This window comes from Manis javanica, chromosome 8 (assembly GCF_040802235.1).
Source record: "Manis javanica isolate MJ-LG chromosome 8, MJ_LKY, whole genome shotgun sequence".
Taxonomy (NCBI): domain Eukaryota; kingdom Metazoa; phylum Chordata; class Mammalia; order Pholidota; family Manidae; genus Manis; species Manis javanica.
The window spans coordinates 89,562,776-89,583,674 of record NC_133163.1 but is presented as its reverse complement, the minus strand read 5'-3'; the positions used below and the strand labels follow the sequence as shown (position 1 = coordinate 89,583,674).

Sequence of the window (20,899 nt, the reverse complement as noted above, 5' to 3'; positions counted from 1 at the left end):
CCTAGTGTCAGTCTAACCTGTTCTATGACCAACATGGGAATCTTAGAGTTAGGTAGCAACAGAGCTCTAACAATTTCTAAGTGCTTGGTCCATGCCCACCAATTTTTGTGACATTGGTGTCTGAGATTCCTATTAACAATAGTGCATTATTCTTTTCACAACAAGATTTCTTTATAGTTGTGGATACCCTGATGGCTTTTAATAGTCTGACTTGTGCCTCCTTAGATTTTTATTTTGATGGTCAAAACAGCCTGAATTTCTCATTTTAATTTATTCCCAGGTCCTCCAGCAGTTTATGCTATGGACTTGCCTCGATGCTTGTAAGTCCTCTAAAGACTGCCACCCATTGTGGACTCCCAATATAGCTATTCTGGAATCTTCCCAGAACCCCAGAACCTTTCTGGGAAAAATAAATTTTAAGAAAATGTACTTAAAAAAAAAGTTTGTTTGAGTTGGGGAGTCACACACAAAGGAGCGGAGCTCAAATCTGAGAGTGACTTACTGTGCCCTTGCTGACAATATGAGGAACAGTGATCACGTGCAGAGGGTTCAGGGGTGCCTTGCCTGTGTCTCTTGTTGTCCTGTAGGCTGTTAGCTTTGAATTCCATTCCTTGTCACTGAAAATCATTCAAAAAATTAGGAAAAAGGATTAAAAAAGACAATTTAGTGATATAAACAAACTTTAACAATTCTTGAAGCAGACAGTCTCCTTTTGGAGAACTGCAAAATGGAGTGGATGGCAGGAAGCTTTTATAGGATAAACAACAGGGAAGAGAAAAACAGAAAATATTTGACTGGCTGGGGCCACCGTGTTTGGGTTAAGTGTTTAGAGACCATGGCTTGGTGTTTAGAGATAGACTATATGGATATACTGTGTTTCTGGTCAATCCAAGTATTTCTAGGGATGCAAAAGTTATCTAAGTTTCAGTTTGCTAATGTGGCACCCAGGCAAGAGTGGCTCCATCTTTCAAGAACATATATGAAAAATTTAATGTTTCCAATGTTCTTGTGAAATTATGACTATTCCCATTTTGCAAATGAGGGAATCAAAATAGGCTAAATAACTTGCATAGGGTTACATAGATCGAAGGCAGAGCTAGAATTTGAATGTAGGTATATCATACTTTTAGACCAAATTCTTAACCATTGTCCTTAATTCCCCCCACCCAATCATTGATAATTCTTTTGTCTTAAAGGCGAAATGTTTTTGTCTAGTACAGAGAATTCTCTAGCATTATCCTTTAAAAACTATTGTTGAGAAGTATGCCTGGACTGGAGTTTGGTTTTAGCAGTAGAAGGATATTAGTAAGTAGATGCTCTCCACATGTACTCAGATTTTCTGGGCTTATCTTTGTCAATATCTTACCCAGAGCCTTGAATTTGTGCTGAAAATTGCAGTAATTATGATTACTTCAACATAAATGTTACTACCTTCTTGTCACTTCTGCCCTGGTCCCTGAGTCCTTAGTGCATTAGCAACCAAATGTTGGTTCAGTACTTTAACAATGCTTCAGGTGTATTCTGGGTAGTTGGTTAATTTCTTAGTTATTTGAAAACTTGTGGTTTTAAAAATCCTGTCACTGTAAAGCCCCCATGATCCCATGTTGCATAGCTTACTAGAAGTAAGAAGTTTATAAACATTTTTTTTAGGTAAGTCAGGGAGGATGTTGGTGGGCAAAATATTCTCTTCTAAACTCCATGGGTGGAACTTGTAAACATGATTCTTATTCCTCAATAAGAATGATCAATCTGTTGATTTGCAGTTGGGAGGTTTCAGATTTATGGCTTCCAAGTCCTATGTCATACACTGAAGTCAGGTTACCAACTAGTCAGGTTACCACACTTATTTTTTTCCTTATTTCAGGCAGACACACCAACATGTTAGTTTATGATTTAATGATTATAAATTTGGTCAGTTTGGATGGAAGTTCCCTTATTTCAGAAATTGGGGATGACCACAGCCTAGAGATGAAAAGCATATTTAAGGCTGGCAGCTGAGTAGAACTTGTGATATCCAATCTGTACCTTCCTTCCTCAGTAACTTTGAGGGGAAATCACAGTCAATGAATAGAGCAGGAAAGGAATAATGTACTTTTTTGGGGGTATTTTTATTGAAGTCTATGTAATTATATCATGTAAATGTAATTACAGTAAAGTGGACAAGTGTTAAATTTTGATGAATTTGTGCATCTGAATTAAGACAGAACAGTATCATCACATTAGAAAATTGATCCCTTCCCAACTGATCCCTCACCTTAGAAAGTCAACCTCTGTTCTGATTTATTCCCCCAAATTAGCTTTGTCTGTTTGCCTCTTCTTGAAATCACATAAATGGAGTCATGCAGTGTGGACTTTTTTGTGTCTGGCTCCCCAACTATCTCCTCAACACATTGTCCTTGAGACAATTCATCCATGTTCTTGTTCACCTCAGTTGTTCATTCCTTTGTTGTTCAGTCATACTCTGTTATATAAATGTACCACATTTTTTTTTACTCATTTTCCTGTTGATGGATATCATGTTTTAGTTGTTCACTATTATGAATAAAGGTGCAATGGACATTCTTGTGGATGGATGTTTTCATGTCTTTTGGGTGAATACTGAGGAGAGGAATTGCAGGAGCTTAATAAATAATAAGTAAGTAATACTTGGCATGTTAAGCTTTTTTAATATTAACCATTCTAGTGGATGTGTTAGCATATCTCATCATGGTTTTAAATTTGCATTTCCCTGATGACTAAAAATGTTGAGCATCTTTATGTCTTCTTTTGTAAAATGTCTGGTCAAGACTCAAGCCTTTTGCCAATTTTTATTGGGTTATTTGTCTTTTAAAAAATTATTTAATTGTTGGAGTTCTTTATATAGCTTGAATATATATTCTTTGTCAAATATATGTATATTTAGTGTTCTATTTTGTATCCTGTCTTGGATCTATTCTCTTTTTTTAAATCTTTATCCTTTCACTTTATTCTTCAGTAGTTGCTCTAGGGATTACAATATATATACTTAGTATATATATCTTGAATTAATACAGTGCCACTCAATGTATAATATAAGAAGCTTACAACAGCATAATTCCGTTAGCCTTAACCTTGTTTTGCCATTGCTGTCATATAATTTGCTACTACATGTATGTTACAAACCCCCAAATACAGTGTTTTTACTTTTACTTTAAATAAGTATTTTTCAAAGAAATTGGTAAAAAATAGTATTATATATTTACCACTTCTTTACCATTTCAGGCACTTTAAAAAATTTTCTGTAGAACCAAATTACCAATTTTCAAACTGGTATCATTTTCAGCCTAAAGAACTTGCTTTAACATTATTCTTACAGTATAGGTCTACCGGCAGTGGATTCTCTGTGCTTTAATTTATATGAAAATGTCTTTGTTTCATCTTTGTTTTGAAAGACAGACTGTTTTTTGAAACAGGATTGCACTGTTTTCCCTGAAAAGTGAGCCATCACTTTTCTTTTACCTCTGTGTATTGCTCATCTGTCTGCTGTTAGGATACTCTCTTTATCTTTGTTTTTCAGAATTTCTTACTATTTTCCTGTAATGTATGGCACTCCTTTGAGTATATATTTTTTCCCCTCAGGTCCTCTTTTTTGCAGATGCTGCTTACATATATACTTGACTGCTTGGTCCTGTTCCTAAGTCATTAGTACTCTGTTCAGTTTTCAGTCATTTTTCCTTTTGCTTTATTTTGGATAATTTCTATGTGTGCTAAATCCAACATCAGAGACAGTTTGTTGACTGATCTTTTTCATGAATATAGGTTATAATATCATCTTATTTCTTTGCCTGTCTCATACTATTTTGCTGAAAAGTGATCATTTTAGAAAATATAGTAAAACTCTAGATTCTGATATTTTTCCCCTGAAAGTTGTCATTTTGTTGTTTTTACTACTATTGTTGTTTTAGTAACTTGCTTGGACTTAAATCGACAGAATCTGTCCCCTCCATATGTTAAGCAGTATTTTTTTAAAAAAATTTTTATTCTAATGTTATTAGCCTGGTTTCCTAGGGGTTGCTTGTGTGTCTGCATAGCTCAGGGTCAACCAGTGACTGACTGGTCAGAGGTTGTGCTCAAACACCTTCAGCCACAGAGCTTGCCCCTCTGTAGACAGGTCTGTGTGTGCGTCAGGAGCACATCAAAGTCAGGTAGTTTTCAAGTCTGCCCGGATTTTACTTTCTATTGGGCCCTCTTAGATCTCCCCCGTGTATGTATGCAGCATCCACCCAGCCTGCGGTCTTATCCGGGCCCTTTACTGTGCTTTCATTTCCAGGGTCTCATTATGTGTCTGGTTAGTCTTCCCTCTGCCAACCACCCCATTTGTGACTGTATCCTCGGGCTGCAAGAGCTATCGGTTCTCCATTTATCTCCTACCAATCTTGTTCCTTTTATGGACAGTCCCACTGGGCAGGAGTGAGCCGCTCTAGCGGGGAGGCTGCGGTTTATTCTGGCTGGCCCTGCCCTCCGTGGTGGAGCTACCAAGATGCCTGAACTACACGAATGGTGAGAGCCGCCCCAGGCAAGAATGCCACAGGATTCTTCTGTTCTTACCCCAAGTTTATTAGTTTTTTACAAGCAATTGCTTCTCAATTTGCTCTTTGCTTAGTTTCCAAAGTTCTAAAGTGGTTGTTTTTGACAATTTTATCCCATGTTGCAGTTGTGTCTTGGGGAGAAGCTTTACTGACTCCTTCATTTTTATTATAATCAGAAGTCTTGCTGCCTTTTGACAAAGGAAAAGAGAAGCCGAAGATGAAGGCCCTGTCATGGGGAAGATCCTGGGGATAGTATTCTCTACAGTTTGTAAATCTGTAATGAGCTACCAGGTTTAAAGAGCTATAAGAATGAAATGTCCCTGAGTAGTTTTTTTTTTTGACCAAATGATTCAGAGGTGAAGTGTGTTGAATGATCTATGTAATTATTGTGTCTTGGGAATCAAATACCAGTGATGAAGAAGAATTCATAGCAAAATATATAATTATTCATAAAAAGAAAATTATTTATTAATACCTTACCTAGCCTGGAAAATCTACAGATTTACTTTCCATGAGATTAATTCTAAAGGATTATCAGTATCAGCATTTTTCCTTGATACTTTGCGCAGTGATAGTTGATATCATCCTAAGATGAGATTCCTATTAAACAGCAAGTGTCTTGTCCCTTGCTCCCTCATTTCTGTGCCATATTAGAGACATAGAGAAGTCATTCCTTTACCTCTGCTCCAGCTCTCTCAAAGCTTTCCTAGGACCTCAGACTCCTTTAACTAGGAGCAGAGCTTTTCCTCAAGTGGGCGAGGAAAGGTAGTTAACTCTCATGGGTGGTCACTTTTCAACCCATTGCCATGTGGTTGGAGCACAGCCTTCCCAACTTGTGTGAAGAAAGGAGTTACTGGGAAACTTAAAGGCCCAGGTCCTGAGGAGGCAGAAGGGAAAGGCAAGCTCCTGAGCAAAAGGAAGCTGGGGCTGTTTAGTAGGAGGCTTCTCTGACACAGCTCTGTGGCCTTACATCGCCCTGCTCACCTTCCTCCGGGTTCTGGCAAGCAGGGCTGCTGCCATGAGCCTCAAAGGCCAGTGTGGAAATCCCCACTGGGGAGCAAATCCTGATAGAGCCCTGGGGCATCCTAGGACCGCACCCAGGTCTGGAGGGATTGTGGGGAGTGGGAGGGGTGCCAGCTACTCCCAAATATACCCGGTTTGCAGACTGGGAATTGTTTAAAGACATTGTTGATTTTCACTAAACATCTGCTAGGTGTCCTATAACTTTTTTTTCTGGGCTCAAGGATTGTATTAATCAAGCAAAATTAATCTTTTGTTATTATTATTTGTGAGTTCTGTCTCCATCAGAATTCAGGTTGGGGTGGGGTGGCATTTTTCTTCTGCTCTTTATCTTTCTGTACCCCCTTCCCTACATTTCTGCTGGGACAACTTTTAACATCTAGCATGAACTTATTAGACCAATCTTGACTGTAGCTCCAAATAAAATACAGAATATCCTGGCAATTCTCAAATGCAGTGTTTCTTAATCAAATCACTGGAATCACTTCTCATTAGAATCACTGGAGGAGATTTTAAGAATCGTGGTGCTCAGGCTGCATGTGAGACCAAGGAAATCAGACTGGCTGGTGATGGGATCCAGGTGGTCAGTGCTGAGAACCAAAGCTCTCATGAAAAGCAGTACAGCTGTCCCCTCCTTATCCACCATTTCACTTTCTGCAGTTTCAGTTACATGCTGTCAACCAGGGTCTGGACGCAGATGATCCTCCTCTTGACGAATCGTCAGAAGGTCTATAGTAGGCTAGCCCTACATCACAATGCCTATGTTGCTCACCTCACCTCATCTCACCAGGTAGGCATTTTGTCATTTCACATCTTCACAAAAAGAAGAGTAGGTACAGTATAATAGTACAATTTTGAGAGACAACATTCACATAGCTTTCATTGCAGTGTATTATGATAGTTTATTAGTAGTTCCCCTGTTACTGTCTCAGTGTATCAACTTTTTAAGCTAAATTTTATCATAGGTAGGCATGTGTAGGAAAAAACATATATGTAGTATTTGCTATTATCCATGGTTTCAGGCATCCACTGGGGGTCTTGGAACATATCCTAAGAGATAAGGGAGGTCTGCTCTGCCTTTATGTAGCACCCTAATATTTGTCTTTACATTTTTATCTTAAACCAACATTACCACATCCTTGAGGGATACATCAGAATATTAGTTGGCAGAAAGTACAGCAGTACAGAAACTGAATGATATTGTGATCTCATTGTGGTGTGTCAATACTTCTGAGTTCATGTTGGCCAAATGTACTTCAGTGTCCTTGTACTTAGCAGGTGCTTTGGTGGCTGACAGCCTGAGACTTACCTCATGAGAGCAAATAAGAAAAAACCCAACAACCTGTAGATAATGAAAATGTCAGATTTCAAAGACTGCTGGTCCATTGTGTAAAGTGCAGTGACATATTAGTACAAATATTTACGTTCACCTTTCTCCCTGGAGTCTTTGTTCTCATTTAAACACTGAATGGCCATTGACTTCTTTTCAGAGGAAAAAAGAAAAGTGGCAAATCTTTCACTACCTTTTTCATAAGAACTTTCTTTTTGGAACTTGTATTTCTGATTCATGGTTTTTGAGGTGACGTGACTACCCCTATTTCAGCCTTTGTGGTTCATCTCTCTTACCAGGGGGTGCTTCCTTTAGGCTATGAATAGAAAGTTGGTTGAAAAAAACAAGCAAACATTTGCTGGGTCCCAAACCTGCACAAACCAACTTCTGAGTTTTTTTCTTTTAATGAGAAGATGAGTGGAGGAGTGAGGGTAAGTTTCAAGGCCCTGGAGGAACGTTTCCAGCATGGAGTCTTCTGGGTGCTTTAGCAAGGTGCTGGAGACCACAGATACTTGTGGAAAGCCTGAGACTTTGTGTTGATCATGCTCACCTCTGCTTGTCGATCCACTGACCTCCGGGTTATAGGCCCCAGAAGCTTCCACTGCACCGCTCTGCACACACTCCCCTGTATTTTTGGTAGGGATGGTATCAAAGGGCCAGTGATCAGATCATGGAGCTGGCATGAGAGAGGTGAGGGGCAAGACTGCATAATTCAGTAAAATTTTAGCAATTCCTTTTCAGGAGTTTTTTTGGAGGTAGGGAGGCTTTTTGTTTTTTAAAGACTCAGAGTGATTTCTAGATGTGTGAAATCTTATTCTTGAGAGTAGAATTTAATAACTCCTCTGGGTTCCTATTAAGCTGTAATTGTATATTCAGGGCTATTTAAAGCAAAAATATTAAACTTTCCTTATTTGTAGACTCAATGCCTGTGCCACCTTTTCCCATATTTTTCAAGTTTGGTTTATTTCTGTATTCATTAGAAAGAACACATGATAATTTAAATAGAAGGCTTAGGTCCACTGCATGCACCATGAAGGTTGTGCACTCCAAATGCCCAGGGGCCCTGTTGCTGAGTTGCGGTGTGAGCAGTATTCCCTGGAGCTGTGACTCTGGTGGTGCTGGACAAGAGACCGGCCTTCATGCCAGCCATGGCGGAGTGGAATCACAGTTGGTGTTCCCATTTCTGCCTGTGATTTTCAGTTGACTGTGTATTTAAGGTTATTCAGTAATTTGATTGTAACATCTGGTCTATATATTGCTAATTTAGCCCATATTAGGGAGCATAGCATAACTGCAGGAGGAAAATATACTGATCTAGTAAAAAAGATGCTCTGATAACATATGCATCCTTTCTTTGGGCAGTAATATTCCTAGGAGCATTGTCTCAAATGTCCTCTTCTAGTCTACAGCACCATAGCCAGGAGGACTATGAAGCATAGCTACTTTCCCAGTGGAGGTCTGAAATAATGATTTGCCTTACAGATCAGTCTGGAATTACTATTATTGCTGTGCCTTCCTCCCAGTCCATCCTCCTATTAACAGTGTTTACCACTAGCTCAGTACCTCCTGAGCATCACTGGAAAGTGCAGGAATTGCCTGGTTTGGTCCTCTGGTGTGAATGTCATTTGCCATCGTCAGACTTGGCACTGCACATCGTTCTGAAATCTGAGTGCCCCTTGGACTCTCTGAGAAGTACCTGTGGAGAAGAGATGGTACACCCAGTGAGTGCACAGCCCAGCTGGGACTCATTTTAGGAATGAGAGGATGATTCCCAGGCTAATGAGCCCCTTCTGAAAGAGGATTTTCTGGGTGGTTATGTCAGTTGAAACTGAGTGTTTGGAGAATAAATGGTGACAGACAATGGCAGAACAGGGCATGAAAGCTGTGTCATTGTTTGTTACAAGTCTTAGTAACATCAACCTGCTTGCCATTTGGCTTGGCCTAATTTATGTTGAGCTCGGTGCCTGTCTGTGGGTTGGAGATAATTTGTGCTGTTGCTGCTTTGTTGATCATCTTCTCTTCCTGAGGAAGAAAGTGTAAGTTAGAGCTCAGGATAGCTTTCTGGAATATTCTGCAGCTTTAGCTCAGAGAACCAGGCTGTCTCCTCAAGCTTGGTGCCCACAAGCCCCTCTGTAGACCAGAGGTCTCAAACTTTAATGTGCAGATGACTTACTGGGGATCTTGTTAAAAGCATCCTGAGGCATTAAGTCTGAGATGCAGCTCAATATGTGGATTTCTAGTAAGTCCTGAATCAATGCTGATGGTCTGAGGACCACACTTAGTAGCAAGCCTCAGGGCATAGCAGGATGCTATGCTACGGCAACAGAGTGGCCCAGAAAAGTTGAGTGTGGGAAGGAGCAAGATGGAGTGGAAATAACTTTTCACATGAGATTATTGCTGTCCAGGCTCCTACATAGACTTGATAGTGAGTTCATTGTCACCATCCGCCTAGACCCTCACTTTGTATTACAGATGCTCCCCGAGGATGCACCCACGTGGAAGCCTCAGGAATACTGTTCCTTTCCCATCAAGAGCCCAGTGCAGAAGCTGAGCATATTCCACCAGTGAAAGAGACAGAGGTAAGCCGAATGCTCAGTTCTCCAGTGAATCACATTGCCACTGGATGGTGAACCTCGTGGTTCCTTCTATTCTGTTCAACTCAGCGGGTGTTTGTTGCGTGTCTGCTGTGGACCTAACTGTGCTAAGCTTGTGGATCTCTGATGAGGGTGAAAAGTGGTCTCTGCTGTTCAGAGGCTTAGTGAATTATTGGGAAAAAGAACCAGACCGCTTTTAAGCAATGGAAGAAAAACATGAGAAAGCAGGGATATAATTATGTGTTAAATTGAATATAATCAAGTGCCAAACCTATGACACAAGTAGTAAGTGATGTGAAAAGTCAGGAAGGGTTAGATGTTGGCTTTGTTCTCTGAAACTAGATTTACCAGTTTTTAGACTGAAAGCCCTGTTGTTTGACTTGCTGGGGTTGTAGAGATCTTGTGGATGCATAATTTGGAGCTACAGGGTAGGAAAGGGAAAGGTAGTCAGCACAGGAATGCAATCATTTGTTTCAGGTACCAAGAGCCCCACAGTGAATGCAAATCACACCTCCTACACCCCAGACCATCCCATCCCTTTGGGAATGAAGCATTTCTTTAAATGAAACCACCACCAGATAATGAGATCTTTGCTACACTGTGCTGGGTTGATTGGACACTCCCACAGCTTGTAGGGGATTCAGACCTAAAGGAAGTTCTTTCCATAGAGCATGAATAATAATAGAGCTTAATGGGAAAGGTCATCTCAGGATCTCAGGGCAGACACCTTATAGTTTATAGATGAGCAGAGGAGAAGGGGCTGGGAAGGCCCTCACAGGCAGGGAGGGACCACCTATCTTCTATCTTGTCCACAAAAGCCCTGTGGAAGAACAATGCCATTCAGCACTTCTATAGCACTTTAAACTCTTTCAGGAACATCAGCTGATAAAATCACATGACTTTACTCTGGCGAGCAAATGGCCATTGGTTTTCCCTATTTCTGAGAGTGAATTATGGGCACAGAACTTATGTGTGTCTGTTGGAAATACTCATGAATCCTTTGGCCTGTGAAGCTGGGAGAACAGCCAATCCTGACATGGCCAAATGGACCAGGTGACTTAGCTGTGTGGTGTGTGACCTAAGGACCAGTCTCCACACCTTCCCGTGTGACGAATGAGTATCAGTTTGCCTGAGTTGCCCCATGGAACTCCCCTCTCCCAGCTGGGGCTGTGGGAGAAGAAAGCACCTCCACCCTCCCTGCCCTGCCAGCAGGGTTAGGAGACTCCTCTTCCCTTCTTAAAGGGCCTTTTCAGAGGCGCTCTCCTCTCTGCTCTGTGTCCTGTTGAATGTCTCTTGCTTGGCTTTTCCATGTGGGGTCTGTCTCATGCTTACTTTGGTATCCTAGACAGCTGGGGTAGTGCCTCAGGCCAGGCCCAAGCAGGAACAATGTACCTGTAAACTTTGCCTGTCAGCAGCCATTCTCCATCGAGGGGAGAAGGCTGATAGGGAACTGCCAAATTTATCTAAAGGCTGAACTTGAAAGAAACCCTTTTTGTTTACTGGTCTTACCTTCTCTATCAAGAGCATTTGGAGGTCCAGCTGTTTGCAATTGGTGGCCTGTAGGCCAAATTTGGCCCACAGATGCATTTTCTTTAGCTGGTCTTATAGTTTGTAAAAATTGTAAGAATTACTGTTTAACATTTTTAAATGAGTGTGTTTTTATATAAAAAATGGGATTTCTGGCATCTCTTGAAAAACCTGTGAGGAGCTCCCAGACCTGCCACGAGCAGCCCTGGTCTTCCATTTGTCCCTGTGCCCCTCAGCCCACTGCACCCATTTCTTCATGAGCCCAGTCTCTGTGAGCATTTGAATTTTTTTATTTTGATGCATTTATTTCATCTTGGTATTATGGTTGGTGTGCCTAAGCCAGAGAAGAGGTGAGGTAGGTTTGGGTAGGAATGGTTCAGGAAAAGTAGAATGCTGATTTGGGGGACAACTTAGAAATGGTCCAAACTGGAGGCAGGGAAATGATGTGTTTTCAGTGCTTTTCAGATCGTCTGTGGAGAAGGAATAATTTGTTTTTTACTTTCCAATCTGTCACAGACCTGTGCTTTTGTAAAATACAACATACATCAATTCTAGGAAAATAAAGGGGATAAAAGACGTACAAAATACAAACCAGAGTTTATTATTAGATTTTACAGACCTTAAAAATTATTTTAGTAAACATGACCAGAATAAACATAAAATGGGAAAAAGAAAACAATTGTAAAGCTTCTACTGTTCATGTAATATATGCACATACGCTATAACTATAGACTTATACTGTAGCACTGTTATACTCATAGCCTTTTGTCTGCAAGTATGAGTAATGAGAAAAGTTATGGATGAAATGTAAATTTTCCATGTTAAATGCCTGTACACATACTTTTAATTAAACACCATGTATGTTAATATTTAAGGTTTTTAATGCAATAAGTAATCATGCTTCTTATTAATTTAACTAGTGTAGTTGAACTGACAACATTACTCACAAGGAAGGTGTTTCTGTGTTTTGTTTTAGTAACATTCATAGTATAGAATCTAGTCTCACAGAGATAAGACTTGACTTAAATGGGAGAATACGTTTTAAAATAACTTCATCAAACTCAGGATATTCATTTTTGTCTTTTCTCCAAAATGAATCAAATACAGCATTTCCAAAAATAATCCGTAATCACTTCATCAGTGATTACGGATTTCAATAAAATGTCAATAAAATATCCTGTATCAAATTATTAAAGCAAATTTCTACAATTTATCCTGTAAAGTTATGTTAGGGTGCAGGCTTCCGAGGCTTCCCCAGAGAACAAACTACACAGGCATAGAGATGTAAATTCAAGCAAAGTCTTTATTCAGCCAACTAGTTGGGGTCCAAGTCAGCCCGACGCAGCGGGTCTCAACAAGGACCCCGAGCACTCTGAGCCAAGGGTTTATATAGCAATTTCAAAGCACTTAACTCATAGCAATTTTCTATAACTATACATTATTCTTGCAAGACATATATCCTGGGGTTAAGCAAGGGCAGGGTAAGACTACTCCTCAATGGTTAGGGAGGTTCTGCACGATAAGCTTGGTATGTAAGATTTACTGACCAAGGTCAGCTGACCAAGGGTCACAGCTGCCCACCACCCGGTGCTCATGATTAACTTGTTTTTCAAGGCCTTACCCAGGCCCAGGGTTTTTTTTTTTTTTTTTTTATGCTAATTTACTAATCTTACTAATGCTTAGATTCTACATTTCCCCACTTTCCTTTGACCATTCCAATCATGGAATGTTTGTTTCTTCCTGCTGTGTGAGTGAATGATACTGCGGTCTCAGCATTAGCACCTGAACAGCACTCACTCTTTCCCTAACAAAGGCTATTAGCCGGTTTAAGATACAGGGACCTAAAGTGAGAAGCAGTATAAAAATAAGCAAGGGCCCTGCCAGGGTGGATATCAGGGTTGTAAACCATGGGGATTTAGTAAACTAGGATTCAAATAGCCCTTGGCAGGCCTCTCGCTCTCTCTTCCTTTGATCTGGTCTCTCTCTAAGTTTAGACATTGAATCTCTTACTATTCCGGAATGGTCTGCTGTTAAGGTTTAGCTAAGTTTTATTAGTTCTTTTTCCTGACTCTTAATGCTCTCTGCACTCCTTTACAGTTAAAGTCAAAATTAATTTACCTTTTAATAAAATAAGTGGATTCCAAATCCATGAATTCCTATTTGTAAATATTCTTATAAAGGGAAATAAAATTCAAAACTTCCTACAAATTTTCTAAGATGTATGGCAATAATTTTGCAGACATATGATTTCAAGATAATCACCTACTTGATTATTAATTATTGTTCAATTATGGGACTATCAACACTGTAGAAACTTTGTGTTCCAAGTTTCTAACTTTTTTTTTGGCCTTTGATCTTATCTGCCATTGAAAACATATCACATCCTTTCTTGAATGGAAGCATTAAGATATTCAAAAATATAAAAGATATCAAACAAATTATCATGACAGACTGTGTAATTCATATCTTTGAAATGTTGAAACTAGTTCTTGCAGAGACAAAGTAAGTTTGTTTAGTAGTTCAAATATTTCTGATAGAACTTTTCTCAGTAACAATCATATCACAGTAGTTGTTTATAATCAATACATCTATTATTCCAAATAAAAAGAGTGACTTCAAATTTAGGTCATTAGCTCTTAGGTAATTTCCAGTTTACACTAAGTGCACTTGTTAGTTCAGCCAACATTTTTGTTCTGTGTTATAAGAAGACTTTTTTAATGAAGGAAGAGTTCTATTGATTTACATTCTGGCACAGCTATTCCAGAATGCTTTTGTGTAATAGCTGTGGCATCAGAACATATTCCTGAAATTTAAACTTCAGTCACATTTGTTGATTAATCCTTCATGGTTGTATGTAGTTTAGAACTGGTTGTATTTTTAAAAATGAAACTTAGTAAACAAATTCTTTCTTTACATCACCATCATGTTCAAATTGCACATATATTAAAGGAATTACCATTTTTAGCAGTATTTATATATCTGTCTAATGGCAATGAAAATTGTATTACCAGCTTTATTTAATTTATAGTGAATTCTACATAACATTGAGTTTTGGTGTCACTGGAAAATGGCAGTTGAGTTATTTTGTCTGATGAGATTCTTTCAACATTCCCAATTAAACATTTTTGATGCAATATCTCATTAATATTTCAAAAAATGTATGTTTGATGCAAAGGATGACTGTCTACACAACCTGAATCCCCCAGACTTGAATAATATGAGAAAATAACTGCTATCTTATAGAAGTTACATTCATTTGCTTTGTTTTGGTTTGCTACTCGTGGTCAAATGTAATCCCTAATTCATATCTTTGAAATGTTGAAACTGTTTCTTATCCTGGAAAAACAAAATAAGTTTGTATAGTAGCTGAAATTTATATTTCATGATCATGTATTCTGATCATGTTTATTAAAATAATTTTTAATGTTTGTAACAGTCTCTGATGCAGAGGTACCTTCAGAATATTAGGATATCAAGTAGAAATATTTTGCAAAAAATATTTGCTGAGGGATAGCAACTCACATTATTGTATTATAAGAAGACCACAAAGCACATTTGTTTCTGGTGGCTTTTTAATTCAATACTCTTGTTTAAAAACATCCTTTTGGTATTGAATTAACTTTTTACGATTTGGATGTAAATATTCCTTAGGTCCTAGTGGTGTCATTGATTAGCCAACACATCTTTTCAAAAGCATATTGTCATTTTAGCTCTTAAGCATCAATTATGGCTACAAAACTGAACTCAGTATATGAAGGGTCATACTTCTAAGTAAAACTGTATATAACTTTTTGGTCTTTATTTCTTTCAAATGTTGTTTTTTTTAATCATCTAGTTAATATTATATTTTCAAGCAGGATAGGTTGGTCTTTTCTTGACACAAGTGTCCAGTGAAGCTTGCTTTTTATTTGTAAATTGTATTTAGAATTAATATAGGTTTTCCCCACTATCCAAAAGTAGAGTATTCCTGTGAAAACTTTTGTAAGCTGAAATAAAGTGAAGAAGTGATTACCATGAATTTGCATGGAAAAACTTTTGAATGTTCCCAGACCCCAAAAAGGTCTCTCTAAGGCTTTTCTGATACCTTAGGACATGACTTGCTGCTAATGGATGCACAAAATAAAGATAAAGCACAGACCCTCAGACACTTCAAAGCTGTGGCAGCTTGATGCTGAGATGCTGAGATGCTGAGAGTAGGGGGCTAGTTCCTGGGGAAAGAACTTGGTGGGGCCACTGTCACTGCTCAGGATGCCTACTGCTTCTATATTGGCTTGCTGCCATTCTTTTGAAAACAGGTACTAATTTAGGTCTTTCATAAAAGCAAAGTGGCATAATAAAAATTTTCAAGTGGGGGATACTTGTAACACCAATTTCAGATTCCTAATGTAGCTAATGATTTAAAAACTAGACTTAAAACAGGCTTGATTAAAATGAAAATTATTGTAAGAATGAATTATATATATGCTTACACTTTCTCAGCTATTATATATATGTGTATCTGTATGTGCTTATATATATGTACTTATACTTTCTTAGATTTTAAACACTTTTGGTGATAGCTGAGAAAGTAACCTTAAAAGTCACATGTCATGAAGTCTATTTTACATGATTTAGTAGTCAGCTTGCATTACATGACTCACCAAGAAAATTAATGACATCCAAGCTGGTTCAACAAGATGAGCCAAGTAATGTGAAAATGCTATAAAAGTTTCTAAATGCTTACTCTCAAATTCTCTAACTATCCTGTCATTGACCCTAACAAATAGCTTGTGGATTGTCGTTGATCCATGGATATCATTTTGCATATGCTAAAATAAATGACTCCTCAAAGACTCTTATGCAGCTATTGCAAGTTCTCCAATATTTGCCGAGAGATGCTGGGCTGATAATGTACACCCTCAGAGGATAAGATTAGGGGTTATATTTCACCATGAGTATCAAAACAAAACAAAGCAAAGGAATGTAACTTCTACAAGTTAGCAGTTATTTTCAGAGTCCAGAGTGCTGACCATTACACCGTGGGGCCTGCTCAAGACAGTAGTTATTTTCTCATATCAAACGAATCTGGAGGGGTACAGGTTGTATAGTCTGTGATCCTTTGCATGAGGAATCCAGGCTTCTTCTGTCTTACTGTTTCACTGGACATGGCTTTCTTTCTCAACATACCTCATGATGAGATGGCTGCTGGAACTCCAGCCATTATGTCCACATTCCAGCTAGCTATAAGGAGGGTGGGAGGAGGTTGAAAGAACAACCCCTCCTTTTAAGGCATTTTCTGGAAGTTGCATGCATCATTTCTACGTACATTTCTCTGAGAAGAGCTTTAGTTATGAAGCCAGCCATGCCAATTATAAGAGACGTTTTGAAATGTAGTAATATTCCAGGAAGTTGTGCTCATCAGATATTCTGTTACTGTGGAAGAGGGAGAAGAATGGATGCTGGGGGAGATTTAGCAGTCTCTGATGCAGAGACACCATCAGAGCATTAGGATATCAAGTGGAGATGAATGTCAGGATTCCATTAGGCAGCACAAGCTTAAGTTTTCAGCATAGGAGAGCATAATTTGTTCCCTTTAGTGACAGGGTCTGCTGAGAGCCTATAAAGATTTATTCAATTTAAAATTTTACAACTGACTTGCATGCTTGAACAACGACATACTCATTGTGTACAGATTTCCAGCCCAGATTCTAGATTGGTACAAATGTTTTCCAAATAAAAAAATATATAACTCTGGAAAATGGTTCATAGGAACCTTCATAGCCAAGGTCCAAAACCTCCAGTAGGGTACTGTCTGTGAGAGATGCCCAGATCCGGCAGTACACAAGGCAGAGTCCATCATTAAAGAGCTTGCAGTCTAGCAGGGGAGATAACAAATAAACAGATAATGACAACATGGTATGAAATGGGCTTGGAAGGGCACGGTCAGAGTGATTTCAAAGCAAACTGAAAGACTTCCATTTGGGTCAGAACCAGTCCATTCTTGTGAAAGTAACATGTCCTGCAGAAGTTCTGCTGTCTAGCTAAAAATCACTTGAAGTCAGATGGACTGTCACTAGATATGTTAACGTTAAATTGCCAGTTTGTTTCCCTAAATGCAGCTCATCAAGTCTAGATAGGAACACCCATTATTGGAGAAATTCCAGGTCTTTGAAATCCCAGGTAGGTACCATGTTGTAGTGCCATACAGACGTCAAGAGTTTATCACTCTGTACATAAGGGAAAGAAAACCAGGAAAAGGAGCTCTTTTTCCTTTTTAAACCGTAGATGAGCTTGCTTTCATCAGTAGGAGTTACTCACCTATTTAAAAAGTGTGTCCATTTGCTCAAGTTAGGTATAGAGATTTAGATATTCTTGCTTATCTGAGTTTAGACTTATTTCTTTGTGGCCAAGACCTTGCTGCTGAGGTCTGTATGTCAGACTTCTGTAACAAGCAAAAAAGCAGCTACCTTTACATATACCCAATTACTGAGTTTCCTAAACAGGGATTTTTTTTTTCAGGTTTTTCAAACTTTATTTTTCATAGATGGTATCTTGCTTTGTTTCAAAGATTTCACTCCGTTTTCTTTTGGATTGCTGCTTTTGAAATCAGAAGGCAGATATTATGGAGTCTTACATTTGTGGGATTAGCTAATATATCTTTCATGAAGAATTCCTCAGTCATTTCAAATCACATACATTAGCTTTCCCTTTATCTGTCTCAGGGCAATTGGTTTTTACTCTTTCAGAATTTTTATCAGATTAGATGCTATACTTATGCATAGGAATGAATATGTGTTTGTTTTTCTGCTCCGTAACCCATTTCTAGGTGGTAACCTCTTTGAGAAAATCAGTGTCTTATTCATATTCTCTCCTTTATTAATTTACCTGCTGTGGATTGAATCTCCTCCACACCCCCAAATTAATATATTGAAACTCTAATCCCCAATTGTGACTGTATTTGGAGATTGGGCCTTTAGGGGGAGGTCACTAAATTTAAATGAGGTTTTAAGGGTGATGTCCTAATCAGATAGGACTGGTAAGAGGAGGAAGGAATACAAGATCTCTCTCTGCCTGTAGAGGGGTTGTATAGTGAGGGCACAAGATGGCAGGTGATTGCAAGCCAGGAAGAGAAGGTTCCCCAGAAACTGAATTTTCTGCTCCCTTGATCTTGGATGTCAAGCATTTAGAACTGTGAGAAAATTCATTTCTACTGCTTAAGCCACAAGTCTGTGATATTTAGTTATTGTATCACTAGCAGATTCTATATTACTTAATACAGAGTATTTAGCATCAATTTCTAGTCAATCAATACTTATTTCTTATTGACAATAATTACTCTTATGGGGAAGAATTTTGTTTTATAATTATCTTACATTCTTGTCTTATACAAGTCTTCTCAAAGAGTTGATTTAAGTGACTCTCCCCAGGGTCTACACACACACACACACACACACACACACACACACACACACACGTTTGTCATTAGCCATTTTGAGTGCACAGAATGGCTTGTAAATTTGCTTTTGTTATCAGAGAATTGACTAATCTCAAACTGTTGATAGACAGGAGATATTAAAGAACATAGTATGTTCCCCTAGAATCCTAGTCTTTGGAAGATACGTGTCATACCAGTTCAGTGTTCCTTCTAATGTCCACTTTTTAATATCTGAAGTCTCTAACTTTTTGCTCAGTTGTTTGTCATTGGGGCAGCAACCCCAGTACCTGTCCAGACAGGCTAACATGGAGGAGAGGGGAAGGGAGCATTTAAACAACTTTAATACATTTATTCATTCATTCAGTCGTTCAAAACACTTTTAGACAATTTACTTTTTCCAAGCACTGTTCTGGGAGTTAGAAAATCAGGGGTGAAAAGACAGTGTCCCTCACTTTTGAGTTTAGTGGTGGAAAACAAGGTGGCTTTAGATAGTGAAATATTCTTCAGAACTCTAAGACCAGTCGCCTTCCTCCCAACTCTCAAGATACTGGTAGAAGTCATAAAGTTAGGTTTTGTAGATCCTGGAGAGATCCAATAGTCCAGTGAGGTTCCTGGGATCTTACTTTTGGCTGACATGTACAGTTTTTCAATTTTAACATTGTATTCTTTTGCCTAAAGTGTCTATATCATTTACTTAAGTGACAGGTCCCTGAGATACTGCTTTCAAAAAATTTATTAAGGTGAAATCAATTCACAGGCTATAGAGGAGAGGTATTAAAATTGTCTTATTTTCTTAAGGAAGGAGTTCTCTTGGACTGCAACTTCTCTGGGAATCTAGATAAATATCACTTACAAATCACATTTGCTATGTCTGTGAAAAGTGAGGTTGTAGGGTCACATGAATATAGAAATAGATAATGGACAAGCAGAATATAAGCACAGTCCAAAATTGGAAGCATAATTTCAAGATGGTTTTTTTTTTGCATTAAGGGTACATGTTCCTTCAATTTGTCATTCTTTGTGAAATATAAGTAAAAATTTGACTGATTTTACTTATACTTGGCAGACTATTCTCTTTGAATGCAATTCCATGTTTAGATGGAATTACATGGAGTCCTACCTGTTATTTGGGTTACATACGACTTTTCACCATCCTGCATTACTGTTTATAAAGGGTCTGGAGATATGTGAGCATTTTTAATTCAGTGTTTGTAGGAGGTTGTATTCTTATACATGATGATTTAAAGACACAGATATCTGCATTTATTAATTAACTATGAATTAGTTACATATGAGAAATGAAAATCACATGGCTTTAGGTTAAAAATTGCTAGTATTTTTTTTTTACTGTATTCATGAAAAAGGTTAGGTACTAAAATTTCTTGGCAGAATGCATTGAGGTGATAGGTTAAGGATTTAATCTAAGACTATGAATTCAATAGTCAAGTTTGAGCTCTAATAGTGTGCTCATTGCAGCAATATTGCTCTACCTCTCAAGCTTCCACCTGCTGATCTATTATTCAGGGAATATAATGCATGTTATCCTGTCCTGATTATGTTACTCAAGAAGCACACTAAAAGCACAAAAGTAGTAAATAATTCAACCACCCTAAAGGGTTCCAGAAACATGCAGTTTTCAGCATTTAATTATTTCTCTTATTTCTCCACTACCTGCCAAACTTACATTTAAGCATACCAGAAGCAACCAAGTAATATCAAATTAATTAAATTATTTAGGCAGCTGTCTCATTTTCCTCCTTTGCCTGAATAGAAAGGGTGACTCAGTGAGAACTGTGACGTGTCTAGAAAACCACATAGGGGAAATAAATATACCTGTTAGGGAAACATCTGTAGCCATTCCTTGTTCCCAAGGAAAGGACTAAGCAGGATTAGCACTTATGTGTCAGTGGCAGATGTTGCACCACATGCCTGACCACAGAGTGATGCCCATTTGTCTGGTATAGGACTGTTGGACTGCCTGATTATTCACTCTTTATTCCTTGATCTTTTTGGAATGGTAGGCTGTGGCATACCTGTGGGAAAGTAAACTGTATGCCATAGTGGTTGGAGCTCTACACTAGGATTTAGCAAGTAAATCTTTGGAATAACCAGTTCACTCACTGCATGTCCTAATGACTCCTTTGAATTTCATAGTCTGTTCTTACAGAATAGTCCTACTTCCTTTATCTGTTTGCTTGAGCTGCCATAACAACAATGAAAAACAAAAAAACAATAGAAATTAATTTTTCCAGAGTTCTGAAGGCTGAAACTCTGAGATCAGGGTATGAGCATGGGCAGTTTCTGGTGAGGGCTCTCTTCCTGGTTTGCAGATGCCCATCTTCTTTCTGTGTCCTAACGCAGTAGGTGTGTGTGTGTGTGTGTGCCCGTGTGTGTGTGTAGATAGGGAGAAAAGAGGGAGGCCTTTTCTTTTAAGGCCACCAATCCTTTCGGATAAGGCCATCCACCA

At 38.5% G+C, this 20,899-nt stretch overlaps 1 protein-coding gene across 16 annotated transcripts in view; it reads left to right on the top strand.

The window, feature by feature from the left end:
• Positions 1-20,899, top strand: part of LOC118972456 (uncharacterized) — a 423,078-nt gene that overhangs the window by 60,400 nt on the left and 341,779 nt on the right. For 15 of the 16 annotated variants that reach the window (XR_012120645.1, XR_012120649.1, XR_012120648.1 and 12 more), the window contains exon 2: positions 9,370-9,476. Coding sequence is in view for 8 of the 16 variants with exons in the window: in XM_073211607.1 (XP_073067708.1) it covers positions 9,370-9,476 (107 nt within the window). In the remaining 8 variants the exon portion in view is untranslated. Of the gene's footprint in view, positions 1-7,028; positions 7,329-9,369; positions 9,477-20,899 lie in introns of those variants that run through there. The other variant, XR_012120652.1, reaches the window with a different exon arrangement.